This window comes from Gasterosteus aculeatus, chromosome 20, assembly GCF_964276395.1.
Source record: "Gasterosteus aculeatus chromosome 20, fGasAcu3.hap1.1, whole genome shotgun sequence".
Taxonomy (NCBI): Eukaryota; Metazoa; Chordata; class Actinopteri; order Perciformes; family Gasterosteidae; genus Gasterosteus; species Gasterosteus aculeatus.
In genome coordinates, this window is record NC_135707.1 from 19,971,236 (window position 1) to 19,985,693 (window position 14,458).

Genomic DNA, 14,458 nt, shown 5'->3' on the forward strand with positions numbered 1-14,458 from the left:
TGTTGATATTATGGATCAGGTGATAGTAACCAATAGTTACAGTCGACATTGAGTCCATGGGCGGGCGTAAATTACTCATTTTAAGGGAAGAGTCCCCACTTAACAAAGGAGGAAGTTTTAGGCTCCCCTGATGGAACTATTGTCCCTGCAACCTGACCCCAGATAAACGGTTGAAGGGAGTCAACCACATAACAGAGCCTGGACAAATACAGAGAATAAAGTTCTGCTGAAAACCGTAGATTTCTATGAGACAACAGAAACATTTGTCCTTTAAATTGTCCTTTCTCAAAAAGACGTTTTTCCCTCATTTATTTACATTTTATATTAACATTTACTTACATCTACATTCCTCTATCTACAGCCATGTTTATTTTATTCTGGATTTATGCCATTTTCTTTTCTCTACAGAATGATAGTAGTAATATCACCTCCACCTCATAAATACGTGTGAAGAAATACAATAAATAATAGTTATCAAAAACTGTGCCTCATTTATTTGATCATTGAGTCATTTTTTACATTCATAAGGATGGTAGCTTTTGTTCTCCATACAGGATCACCTGGAGGAAGGACACTGAAAGGACAAGGGGTGTGTCCTGTACGAGCTGCTGTTATATAAACAGGGAAAAATAGGCACTTTCAGACACATTTCGTGACACACAGGGTTCTTTCGACAGGTTTGGAAACAGGGTTGGTTATACTCTGACAAACCCCCGGGGGAAGAGGATTAGTCGATCTTCCGCCCATATTAAGACAGCATGGCACGGACTAAACTGGGTAAGACACGTTACCTTTCTAGATGTACATTTCATTGGTGTCTGTGTTCATGAATGAACATTTACACTGTGCTCAAAAAACAGTCAGTAGTGTAGTGCTTTTATTTTCTTTTAACAAGGACTTCCTTCAAGAAAGCTGGACATAGTTTTTTTATGCATTACTTGACTACATTCCCAATCCTAGAAAGGCACCAACTTCTTTGACCCAGTGAAGCTCCCTGTTTTGAGCTGGAGTCACATGCACAGTGTGAACAGATAGGAATCATGGCAGCATGGTTTCCCCTGCTTGCTAAACCTGACTAACCAGTCAGGTCTCTGCAGGCAGTCATGCATCACACATGACCGCCTTTCCCATTCACTCGTCTCATTAGGAAGTCTTTTGTAAATTCAAATGAAATCTTTGTCCAGTTGTTAAAAAGTTTTTGTGTACTCCTCATGTAAAAGAATTTGTTCTAAAGGAAATGTCCTTCACCTTGTTATGTGAGATACAAAAGTAAAAGAAAGGGTGAATAATAACTTGTAACGGTGTTATCTGTAACCACTTATTAAAATAGCCATCAACCTTGGAAAAAGAGACCAAGTAACCAGAGCTCTGAATAGTTTTGTTCTTCTCATGTTTCAGGAACTAGGAGCCCTTTAATGGAGGCAGCTGTGGGCTTTGCACTGGGAGCAGTGGGAGGCTCCATACTCGGAGCCACAGAGGACCCAGTGGAAAAGACGTTGTTACTGATGACTGCAGCCGGTCCATTGAAACCAGTGGTGGATGAAGTCAGGACAGTGGGCGCTCTGGGTTTGGGGTCCCTGATTGGAGCTTCAGCACTGACCACGGCAATGACTGCAGCAGTCGCTGGTGTGATTCTGGCAGCAGCGGTAGCTTCAGTGTTTGTGGGCACGCATAGCTGTGGTACTTCCCACAAAGACTCTGTGACCTTGTGGGCATCAGCAGGACTTGCCGGGGCCTTTGGGACCACTCTCAGTGGGGCTACACTAGGGGCCTCTATCGAATGGATTGTGAACAATTATAGCATGGTGGGCCTTCTGTGGGCGCTGAGCATATTCACTGTGCTCAAACCGCCTCTGCACTTTGCATTTAAGCTCCTCTGGAAACAGGGAGAGGCCTGCTGCACTCTAAGATCTAAAGACTGGGACAGTAGGAGGAAACATACAGAGATTATAGAATCAGAGCAGAGACAGAGAGTGGCTCTGCAGATAGAGCAGAGGATCCTGACACTGGAGAAGGGAGGCAGCGGGACGGAGGACACGACCACATGGGTCACGGAGCGAAGGCAGAGAGAGGAAATGGAGAGGAGGAAAACGGAGAATGAAGAGGCAGAGATGGAGCAAAGAACCATGCAAGACTGGATCAACACAGCGGTGGTCAAATATGTGGACTTCTTGGCTTTCTCAGGGATTCCAATGACAGTGGTTGCCATAGTAACGACAGGGTTTGGGGTGTTTGGTTATGGGGGGCACCAGTCTGTGTTTATAGTTCTTCTGGCTTTGGTTGCAGGGATAACTTATTTGCTTCTGAAATCCCCAGACTTTAAATTCTGGATGTTAATAGGGTGCATGGGAATGCTGGCAACTTTCGTCATTGCCATGCTCACCCTACATGCCGGTCAGGTGGTCCTAACAACTGCCATGAAGATGCGAGCAGCAGGGCAGAATCACTCCAGACAAAACATCAGCACTAGAATGAACCGACAATCCTCTCTGGAAGCTTTGAATGCAGCTTTTTTTGCGGCAAAATTATGTGAGTTGGCTTTGGGGGCTGCAGTGGGGGGTCCACTGGTGAGGCGAGGAGCTGGAGAAGTGAAAGTCGTGGTTGGGGGAGCTTTGGTGGCGGGTGGTTTACTGGTTGGGGTGGAGCTTTTAGCCCCGGTGCTGGGAGAAGGGGGGAAAGCGGGGGCGTTGCTGGGGGTGGTGGGTGTAGCAGGGGTGTCTGTGGGTGCAGCAGCAGCTGTGGCTGGAAGGTGGTCATCGTGGCCAGGAACATTAGGAACAGCAGCAGGGCTGGTTATTGGAGCATTAGCGATGGGGAAATGGCATATTGTCAACATTGGCCTGCAAGTGCCTGTGGCCTACGTCTTTGCAATGACCAATCCATTTTAGCACAGCGCATGTTCAGATCCCAGAGGCCTCCCAGGAAAGACGTTGTCAGTGCATGTGTTGCCAGAGTGTTATTTGCACCTTTTGCCTGCTGATTACTTTTTTTACAATGATAAATCCCATTTAGTGTCAAACTAATATGTGTATAAAAGCCTGATAAAGCTTCATTGTTGTATAAAAACTAATTAAAAAAAACAAAACATCAATGAACCTCACTGTACAAAAATATACACGAGAGCACTAATTTCTCAACCCGGCTCCCCACTCAGCTACAGTTGGCCCGTATTTACATCTTTAGTAGCAAACAATGAGCTTGGGGGCCTAAGTGTCATCAAAAACGGAAAGTATTGAGAGACACATCGTAGTTTTGGAAATGGTTTTAAATGACAAAAGTAAATAACACCACAATGTTTATTTAGGCTAAACTCCAGCCATTTTTTATGTGATTCATATGTAGGCAAGAAATTAAAATTACATTTTTGACAGGCTTTAAAACCATAAAAACAAAGAATAAACATTGGGGGGGGGGGGTTGTTCATGGGGGGTTGAGTTGGTCCACCACAAGAGGGTTCTGGGTGTGTAGAGATGCATTTTCTTCTTGAGTCAGTATGAGTAATCTAAAATTAATATACACTGTGTTGTCATTATAATTGTGTGGTCGGATCTGAGATTTTGAGCTATACAATATAAATAGAATTGAATATAAAATGTTTCTTTTGATGGCTATCTGGATGATTTATACATTGCATTGACTGCTGTATAGGGTGTTGTATTTTTACATGTCTTGTTTCCACGGGCAGATTGCTTTTTAATCTCTGTGTATTGATTCATTCATTTGATATCAAATGTTTATGTTTAACTAAATGCTTTGCATAATGTTTCTGAATGTTTTTTTATGTCATCATATGAAATTAAATCAAAACTGCTCTACTGATCAAAAGCATTATTATTACAGTTACAACAGTTTGGCCAAACCAGTTTTTCAGGGCGAACCACGAGACATGCAGGTTGCCGTGAAGAAAAAAAAACCTGAACAATACGAAGGAATTCAAACTTTCAGCGTACTGGTGCAGTTTGTTTAGAGAGAAAAGGTGTATCTACATTATTAGCCACCAAACTATTTATCCTCACATGTTTCCATTGCAACACTGTTTTCTCAATCCTAAACATTTCTGTGAATTTAAGGGCCATTGTGGTCATAGTGTGTTATTTTCTTATATGATTAGTACTTAAGAAAACACTCATATTATCAATAATGTCTTACACAAAAAGAATGCTATATACATTTGTACACCAAAAGACCACTTATCTTCCTCCTTCACCCTGTTTCCCTTTTTGTCATATGACACGAAGCAGCCAGTCACATGACCTTACCTTAACAGGAAGACATTGATCCAGGAAGAACAGAGGGCGGTCATGTGGTTGCACAAGCAGAACTGTTTAGATCAGTCGTGTGCAAGCTGACGTTTGAGGTCAACAGGTAGGAGACACTTATTTTCCTAACTGTAATACGATCTTAAACAGACATGTCACGGTGTTGTGTGTGTTTATCTAAACTGGATCTGCTGCTTGATGGTGCTGCTCTGGTAACGTGCTGTTAAGAGCCTCACTAAGTAAGAAAACATTTGTGAGCCATACGGCAAGCTTACATTCAATCCTTGTGCAATTATTCTCCAAAAACAAAATGGAAAGTGGCATTGTAAGTACTAAATAATATCTTTATTACCTCAGTAGAAGGGAAGTATTTCAAACTTATGTAAGAAAAAATCAGGGGGCTCTGTGGTGTGCTGGTTAGCAGTGTCGCCTCACAGCAAGAAGGTCCTGGGTTTGACTCCACCGTGTGAGTCTGCATGTTCCTCCCACAGTCCAAAGAATTGCTATGGGGATTAGGTTAATCAGTGACTCTAAATTGCCCGTCTTTGAAAATGACTGATACATTTCTAATAAATATTTAAACCACATTCATGCCTTATTATACAAACTAGATTTAAATACATATTTAAACCACCTTCACTCAAACAACACTAATACATCCATATTGACCATCATCAATAAACCGTACTCAAACCCAAAAAGTAGAAATATGAACATTTATATGACATCCGAGTGCACTTTCGTGGGCTATATAGAAAGGATTGTACAATGACCAGTGAGTGAATGCTCACTGTGGACACATCCCAAGTCTCGTTATTATTGTTATCACTGTTATTGCATCCTTGCTTCCCTCACTTGCAAGGAGAGAGGAATCAAGGGAACATGGCTTAAACATGCTTTCTTCAGCGAGTTGATCAAAGACCGTTTCTGATGATGGAGGAGGCTCATCACAGCTCATCACAGACAATCACACCCGATCACAGACAATCAAAGCTGTCTCTAGTCTTCTGACCACTCAAAGCGCTTTAACACTACATGACATAATTCACCCATTCACACACTGATGACAGGAGAACCACACACAGTGACACCTGCCCATCAGTCACTAACATTCACACACTGTAGTCGCAGCTACAGGAGCAATGTGGGGTTAAGTGTCTTGGACACATGGACATGCGGGTTAGCAGGGCCTGGGATCAAACCGACAACCCTCTGACTGGAGGACGACCTGCTCCCCGCTCACCCACAGATGATCACAGACAATCACAACCAGCGGTGGCTCATAATCTGGAGAGACCTTTGAGGAGTTTGTGTGATCGTTGTACTAATATCAAATAAAAACAGTAATTATCCCTGTCAGTGTAGCAATGTTTTCTCTTTGTAGCCTGTAAAAATAATGCATTGATTATATAGAGTTTGCAGGATTTATACTGTATTCTGTGTTGTGTTTTAAACAACTGACTTCTACAGCTTTACTTCTTTAGTCCGATCAGATGCAGCGGCCAATCAAATAACTGATGAACAATAAGTGGGTGGGTCGGCCGTTAAAACACGCCCTCAGACTCCCATGCATCCTCGCTCCTCCATCCTCAGAGCTTCTTGGAGCTTTGGGACGGCCGTTAATTCAAATTTGCCTGAGATGGCCTTATCAATATGGCGGCGCAGAACTTCTTCCGTGTCTAGTTGGAAGCGAGGAAATGGGCTCGTTTGAGATGAACTGTGTCTCGCCTAGAAAATGACACAGGAGCAGGTGTAAGTAGCACGAGGCTTTGACATAAAACTTCAGTTGTTGGACAGTTTTGAAAGTAAACAGGAAGAAACAGAACAGTTTCTTCCTGTTAGATCCCATCTGTAGGCTTTTGTAGTGCACATCCCTCATGAATGTCATGCTACCCTCTCTGTGAAACATGTTGCTGCTCTCTTTTAAGTATTGTTTTAGATTAAACCTTCGTAACACAACATGAGACTACAATCTAGCAAATCTAACAGGCTTGCCTTGTGCGCCAATGAGTTTTCAATCTGCAAAATTCTTCTGTTTAGAAATGGGGCCATTTGCCCTAGCTCAGCTCCTTGCCCTGATCTCAGTGACTGTTGCCCTGGACGACGGCTTACTGAAGACTCCCCCTATGGGATGGATGGCCTGGGAACGCTTTCGCTGTGATATTGACTGTAAAGATGACCGGGAGAACTGCATCAGGTATAATCACGTTGTGATTGTTGTTCCTCTGGATAGTGTCACAGTGTGGGTTCAGTTACAGTTATTTTTTGTAGTATTTCAGGCTGAGAGAAGAACATTTTCCGGTTATTTTAAATTAAAATTGAAATCAGTTAATGTATAATACTTAATTTAATGCTAATTTAAAATTACTCTCAGCAAAAAGTAATATTGCAATCTTAAGGCAGAGGAAATTCTATTAATGTTGTCAATAAAAACCACAACAGCAAACACATTTATAAAATATAGTATCCACCTGACTGGCATCACATCTTCTCGCAGAACTGCTGTCACTTCTGTCACCAACATATATCTATATATATATTATATTGTGCATTTTACAGTTTTAGATGACATGCACATATAAAAATAAGAAAAACAACGAACACCTGCACATATATAGGTGTGTCAATAAGGATGGCTGGATACCTCTTATAATACCTAAGTTAAGCCTAGGTAAAACTACAGAGCATCTTTTTCATATATGCACTCTATAATATGGCTGATTATATTATCAAAAAGTTTTTGGTCCTACTTATAAGATTAAAACCTAGGCACTTATTTATGTGTCCCCTTTTCCTATCCTAAACCCTTAATAGTTCTACATCCTTAAAAAGTCATATAATAACATTATCAATTTTGCATATCATGCTATCCTCTCATCAGCTTGGAGTGTGAGGACTAAAGAAAGAGAGTACAGTCCGTTTACCATTTACAGTGCCTGTAAATACTGTAGATTATTTAATTGAAATCTTGTTAAAAGTATGCAGAACATTTGACTTAAAGTATATCAATGTGTTTCAATCATGGCTGACAAAGTCTGTGTTTGATTCCTGTGTCCAACGTTCCACAGCGAGGACCTGTTCAAAGACACAGCTGACCGGCTGGCTGAAGATGGCTGGAAGGAGCTGGGCTATGAGTATGTGATCATAGATGACTGCTGGATGTCCTTGCTGAGAGATGAACACGGGAGATTACAACCTGAACCTTCCAGGTTGGTTACACTGTTTTGGTCCATTAGCATTCATGAATTGGTGAGAATTTCCAGCAATAAGTCATAGATCTTTGCTTGGTCAGCTGAAATAAGGTGGAACGCTCTTTGTATCTTTGTATAATGCTATTCTCAAAGTGCTTTATCATTCATCCATTCACACTCATTCACCCTCCTTTGTTAAGTGGCTCTTTCAAATAGACATCTATCCTCAGAGGAGGTTTAGGAAACAACAAAAATGAGCAAGAGAGCTTGGTTGTGGGGATTCTTATCAAAAAGGCATTGGTTTCTCTCTTCTTTTCACGAAATAGAAATGTCTGTGCTCTTTATGTTAAGCAATTACGTTACTCTAAAACTATGTTATTGGGTTTGGTTGATATAGTTTTTTTAGAGTTGAATTGATATAAATGGTTTGATCAGTTTCACCTGTTTCAGCTAACTAAGTTTCAACTAACTTAATCAGGTTCAAACACATTTAACTCTACTCTATACAGGTTGGTCGAATATAATTTCTTAGTGCTAAAAGAAAGCCATTCAATGGTAATCCTTTCCATGATTTTATTAAGTTAAGTCAAAGAATAGATATTAAGTGCAAACAATGACAATAACACAAATAAAGAAACCTTGCATTAACAATGGGAACAAGAAAACACAAACTGTGGTTGAGGCAAGAGAAGTTTATTTCCCCCAAAACACTAGATGAAATTAAGCATAAAAACATGAAAGGACTAACAGCTGATCATAGTATTGAACAATAATTCATTTGCATAAGACAGGATGGATGCAGCTATTTTGCTTACCTTTCCGTGTGTGTGACGAACACTGATGGTATTTCGTCTTCTCGCGTGTTTTGTATGTTTGTAAATGTTTTGTAAAACGAAGGCAATGTGGTCACGTTCATCTTGCAAACGTAAAACTATAATGTAGATAAAACATTTTGCAGTCAAGTAAATTGGACTGCCAGCCCATATCAGTTTTTGGAGTGTATGGTAAATGGAATATACATCTCTTTTCTAGTTTTCGGACCACTCAGCTCTTTTTCATACATACAAAATATGTACATAGGTACATACACTATATATGTATAAAATTAGCACAAAGAGTAAGGGAATTTGGCACTGGTTACAATTAGGGCTGGGTGGTATGGCCAAAAATCCATATCACGGTATTTCGAAAGATTCTGACGGTATTGTGACAGTATTTTCAGTAAACACATTAATTCATTGACCCCGAAAAGCAAGTAGCAACACAGTTACTTCTTTTTTTTAACACAAGTTTTTTGGATGATAAACCCTATTTTAAGGTATTTCTACAATAAACTAGAAACGCTAACACAACTCAAACATCTGCTTATGGGCCTGCCCTCTCCTCTGCAAATTCCCTCGCTCTGTGACGCACTTGACGATCAGATCATAACATGTTTGTCCTCATAAACTTAAAGTCTAGTCTAGTTCCGATAGACTAGCCCACCTTTCATGGTCGGCAGGGTATGAATGGATGAATGACTACATAAATCTCACACATCAGTAAGATTCACATCTTCATCTTAACTTCAATGTTAAAGAGACACTTATATTTACAAACCTATATCTTGTGCTTTCCCTCTAGGTTCCCTGGCGGCATAGCAAAACTAGCACGGTATATCCATGACCGTGGATTGAAGCTGGGCATCTACGCAGACATGGGAACTCACACATGTATGGGATTCCCTGGCACCACACTGGATAAAATCGAGATCGATGCCCAGACCTTTGCTAGCTGGGGGGTAGACTATCTGAAGTTTGATGGCTGTTATTCAAATCCCATAGAACAAATGCTGGGTAAGAGCACATTAACCAACTAAATTACATTGGATGAAAGCTGAAAATAAAATATTTAGTATAATGAGCCAAAAGCAATAGGTAATTAGCTTTATGAAGTGTTTTTTGTGTCACACAGGTTACCCTCTAATGTCCAAGGCTTTGAATGCTACAGGCAGACCCATGGTCTACTCCTGTAGTTGGCCTGTCTATGTTGGAGGCCTTCCCCCTGATGTGAGTGTCATCCCCCCACGAGCTGATTAGTCACTGGGACGTGGATGTATTACGGCGCGGGTCCTCAACCGTTTTTGCCTCACTGACTGTTTTCATGTTAGACAATATTTCGCAGAGTGGTCTTGAGGGTGTGGCGGGGGGTTAGTAGGGTTAGTTGTTAGTAGTCGCTGCGGACGGGGTCGCTCGCTCTCTGTCCATTCACCAGGATATACACACATATGTAAATAGCTTTGTTCGCAGCTTTGATTTCTTTTTCCCTGGCCCTACCAGGTGAACTACTCTCTCCTTGGTGATATCTGTCACTTGTGGAGGAATTACTACGATATCCAGGATTCGTGGGACAGCGTGCAAGGCATTGTTGAGTGGTTCTCCAACAACCAGGATGATTTGCAGCCAGCCGCGGGGCCCGGACGATGGAATGACCCAGACATGGTATAATGGATGAGTCTTCATTGTTTATCCTGTATCATAGGACATAGCACAACCAGTCATAGATGCAATCACCCCCACAACTGCTGTCTCTCAAAGTGTGTTTACATCAAAGGTTTCCTTATTCCATAGCAAATACGTTTTCTTTACTTCTATTTTTCTCTATGTGTTTTGTTGGTGTCCTCCTGTCTGTTGAATTACTTTTATACAGAAGTCACATGACTTCCAGGTAGCTTATTTATTGGACAGAGTTTAGCAAAAGTCATCCTTTCCCAGTGACAATAGCCACACAGCTTTGACTTTGAGCTGACAGTAGGGTCCAAGCGCTCCGAGAGGGCCTCCGTGTCTATCAATCTCCATTCTCCAAACGCATTTTGACGATAGACAAGCCTGTCGGGCAAAGGGCTATATTTCGGGGGTTTCCGGTGTCAAATATAATTATGATGTTTTTCAGAAATGCTGGGTGAGTCTGAAAGAAACTGTATTACGTCCTGGTGACAAAAAGGAAAACAAGGCTTTTCCAAAACTGTGGTGTTTGCTTTTAAACGTGCCATTGGGCAGTAATGTGAGGGAGCCCCTTATTATACCCATGTATTATCAAAAATGTATGACGGAGATTATTTAATGTGCAATTTATAGCTACAAATGGCATGTCTCTTAAGGATCTGTCATATCACCTAAATCATTGCTAAAAATGGTTTGGAAAAGGACATATAGAAAAGTGTGCGAGTCGTATTGTACATTTAGTCATTATGCCTTTACACTTGATATCACTCCACAGCTCATCATTGGAAACTTTGGTCTTAGTGTGGACCAGGCTCGCTCTCAGATGGCTCTGTGGGCTATAATGGCTGCACCCCTCATCATGTCAAATGACCTCCGAAACCTGGACAACAGTGCAAGGGCCATCCTGCAAAACAAAGTGGCCATTGCCATAAACCAGGACCCCATGGGAATCCAGGGAAGACGCCTGTTACAGGTTACTGCATCACTATTGGGACATCATTTTTGATACATTGAACCAACAAGGCTGGGAAATAATACACAACAATACACTGATGTCATTGTCAACAGTGAGTCACAGTGTAGAAAAAGAAACAGGCCCTTATTTGTTATGAGGTGTGTGTGCATGTGTGTGAGACTGTGTTTTGTTGCACAGGAGAAGAATCGTATCGAGGTTTACTGGAGGCCTCTGTCTAACTCAGCCAGTGCCCTTGTGTTCCTGAGTCGACGGACAGACATGCCCTACCTCTACCACACTTCTCTGGCTAAACTCAAATACCAAGCTGGCACCTATGAGGTTGGTTTTGCCTCTACGTCCTACCTTGTGTATCACATCTCTATCCAAATGTTAGTTCATTAATGGATTAGTTTTCCCACGAAATCTCAACATTTTTGTAAACAATTACTGATTAACGTTCAGTGGTGGGAAGACTAGAAAAGCGCTATTTAAGTTTGGTCTCTTTACCGTTTACCATTCATCAAGAAAAAAATGTAGTACCGTCTGGTTATAGCTTCTCCAAAGAATTACTGCTCGATTCTTGATATTTTATACACTATCCAATAAATGTATTTTTTTTACACAGGATACAATGTTTCTATATCCATATGTAAAGCAGCACAAGAAATAGACCAAAGTAATGGCAAAAAAATCAAGATGAGAAAACTATACTGTTTACATTCATGCACACAACATACTATAATGTATGTGCCAAGCCCAGTGGCCCTGCAGCTTTTGACTTTGCCATGCTTAGTTCTGACAACTCAAATTTATAAATATACTAAATAAAACTAAATTAAAAATAAGATATCTTTCTTACAAAAATGTCTCTTGACCGCAGAATCATATATACACTCATATATACTCTATCATTTATTTTTTTCAAGCTTCTTCTCTAACAGGGAAAATTCCCCACCAGTCCTATAAAGTACTTTTTCTATTTCTAAATCCACAGTAGTTCAAAATTGATTTGGGAAAATGTGGCTAAAATCATTAAATGTGAATCACCTTTGCAGTCTTTGATATGTTATTCTGTTGCTTTTAGGCAAATGATGTGTTTACTGGCTCAGCTGTGAGAGGGTTGAACGCCACCTCAGAGTTCACGATCTCCATCAATCCCTCGGGTGTCGTTATGTGGTACGTCTACCCAGAACAACAGTCCAAACTGACGGAATCTCTCCACCACAGGCACAAGACATTCCACAAAGCTAAACCTGAGCATTCTACTGTGTTATGAAGGAACCTTTGGGGAGAAAAAACAATGCTCTACTGGAATGTTTTAGAATAACTCATTGACAGGCTTAATCAAAGGCATATCAGCTTGATTTTGAACAGATGTTCTTTTGAACTGTTGCAGACCAAACACAACGTTTTTCTAATTTCGTGATGCCTTTGAGGAGCCTTTTCCTTCAATAAAAATAACATTCACTAATTGTCATCCGTGTTTAAGATGTTTATTCCCAGCAGTAGTAGCGGCAGTGCTCAGCCACATGCCGCCCGGCCGAAGCCACGAGCGCTGCTAGCAGCTTTAGACAAGCTCTACAGGAGCGATGTGCTGGGGATCGATTGCTTCTGTCTCGTTCCTCTACTTGACCAATCCTGCTCAAGCATGAGGTTCGGACCCCCTAAGCTGATTTACATATGGACACAGAAATACATACATAAAGAAATACAGAAATGTAGAAATAGATTTATTTAATTATGTTCTATTTAGGTACCAACTTTTATTAATACACTAATGTATTTAAGCATTTATTTATACATTTATTTATTTATACTTAAGTCATTCTTTGTCCTCCATATTAAATGAATGAGGGGTAAACAAATGAATTTACTCTTATTATTGAAAGAAAGTACATACATAACACATATTTTTTGTGTCCCCCTGGTATTATTTGAAATAGACTGTAAAAACAGTAATTTAATTTTACGGAATTATTTCGATTTGACGTGATATCTGTTTCAGAGTAAGAAGCAAAAAGAAACAAAATTAAAAAAGGAGACAGGAGCCAAATCATGTGCTGCAGCAGAACATTGCTGGAGTGTCTGCAGCCCAACGCCCTGGGAACGTATGAGTTGTTCATGTTGATGTCTTTGTGCAGGACACCTCATGGTTAGATTGTCCTAATGGGCAGGTGTCCCCTTGCATGGTAGCAGCGAATAACATGAAGAGTTAAAGTGCTCTGAGTGGGCTGAAGACTATAACCCGCCCGGCCTCTGCAGCTTCCCAGATAATAACAATACTGATCAAATTGTCTCATCACCAAAAGAAATTCACCTCCAGTAAACCTTGATAGGATTCTTCTCCTGCGCAACAAAACACAGTCTCACACACACTTCACAACAAATAAGTGCCTGTTCCTTTTTCTACACTGTGACTCACTGTTGACAATGACATCACAATAATTTCGGCTTTTAGTTTTCAGCATTCCAATGCATTTTCTGCAGGAAAGGCATTTTCTAGTTGTTGTAATGCTTAAACAACATTCCAACAATAATAATAAAATACAGAAGTTGAATGTTGTTAGATGCCAAAGCATGCAGCCATCTGTGAACAGCAATTTTTAAATCTTGCCATAGATGGTCAATTGGATTGAGGTGCAGGCTTTGACTAGGCCATTTCAAAACATTTAACTTTGATCTAAAGATGGGTACTTCCGCCCCAGTCTTCAGACTATATCAGAGTCTAAGACAGGTAGGACTATGTGACTTGTGAAGGCAATTGGTCGCACCAGATCTTGACTTGTTTTACAGTAAAGGGGGCGAAAACATATGCACTCAACACTTTTTAATTTGTAAACAATTTTGAAATACATGTAACTTTTCCCCGACTTTCAGAGTATTTTGTGTTGGTCCACAGAGACTGCAGTGTCTCCCCGAGGTTTACTACTTCATGGGGATAGGAGGGGGGGCACCTCTGTTATAATGATGGGAACTTTGGCGTGAAAATGTAAAAAGTTGTCTGAAAACAAAATACTACAGTAAAGTATAGATACACAAAATTTCTACCTAATTAAGGTGACGAAGTATTTGTACTTCTTTACTTGACACCTCTGTTGGTCCGTTACATAAAATCCCAATGAAATACATTTGAATCTGTGGTTATACCAGGACAAAATGTAGAAAGGTCCAGTGGGGGTCAAAACTTGTGCAAGGACCTGTGCATATTTAAAAATGTACAAATATTTATAACGTTTTGAAGACCAGAGTTATTGACCCATTTAGTCCCAGGAGTAAGTAAGTAAAGAAAATGCAGGGCACATACGTTATGCTTTTGTGCACTTTTTAACATCACCACAAGTATAGAGAGTGAGAGAGAGAGTTTTTTTCAGATGTTTTAAAAAAACTGTTCTGAATTTAATAAATCCATTGTGCAATGTAATTTGATTGCATAGCTGTTCATTCACACAGTTTAGTCTGCTGGTGTAGTTGTTTTGGTGACACCAAAGAACTTGCCCCTTATGTTGCCTGAATGTAGTGAATCTAATCTTGAAATCATCATGTGATTTCCAACAGTATAGTGTTCTGTTC

At 40.5% G+C, this 14,458-nt stretch overlaps 2 protein-coding genes across 2 annotated transcripts; both read left to right on the forward strand.

The window, feature by feature from the left end:
* The first annotated feature begins 617 nt into the window (after positions 1-617).
* Positions 618-3,816, forward strand: LOC120811176 (uncharacterized). The gene is made up of 2 exons (XM_040166376.2): positions 618-777; positions 1,399-3,816. Exons 1-2 carry the CDS (start codon positions 759-761, stop codon positions 2,886-2,888), a joined length of 1,509 nt encoding a protein of 502 aa, XP_040022310.2. The 5' UTR covers positions 618-758; the 3' UTR covers positions 2,889-3,816.
* A 411-nt stretch (positions 3,817-4,227) lies between these two features.
* On the forward strand, positions 4,228-12,365 carry LOC120810359 (alpha-N-acetylgalactosaminidase). The gene is made up of 9 exons (XM_040164849.2): positions 4,228-4,365; positions 6,300-6,456; positions 7,328-7,468; positions 9,074-9,285; positions 9,404-9,498; positions 9,769-9,930; positions 10,709-10,906; positions 11,087-11,227; positions 11,973-12,365. Exons 2-9 carry the CDS (start codon positions 6,302-6,304, stop codon positions 12,162-12,164), a joined length of 1,296 nt encoding a protein of 431 aa, XP_040020783.2. The 5' UTR covers positions 4,228-4,365; positions 6,300-6,301; the 3' UTR covers positions 12,165-12,365.
* The last annotated feature ends 2,093 nt before the right edge of the window (positions 12,366-14,458 follow it).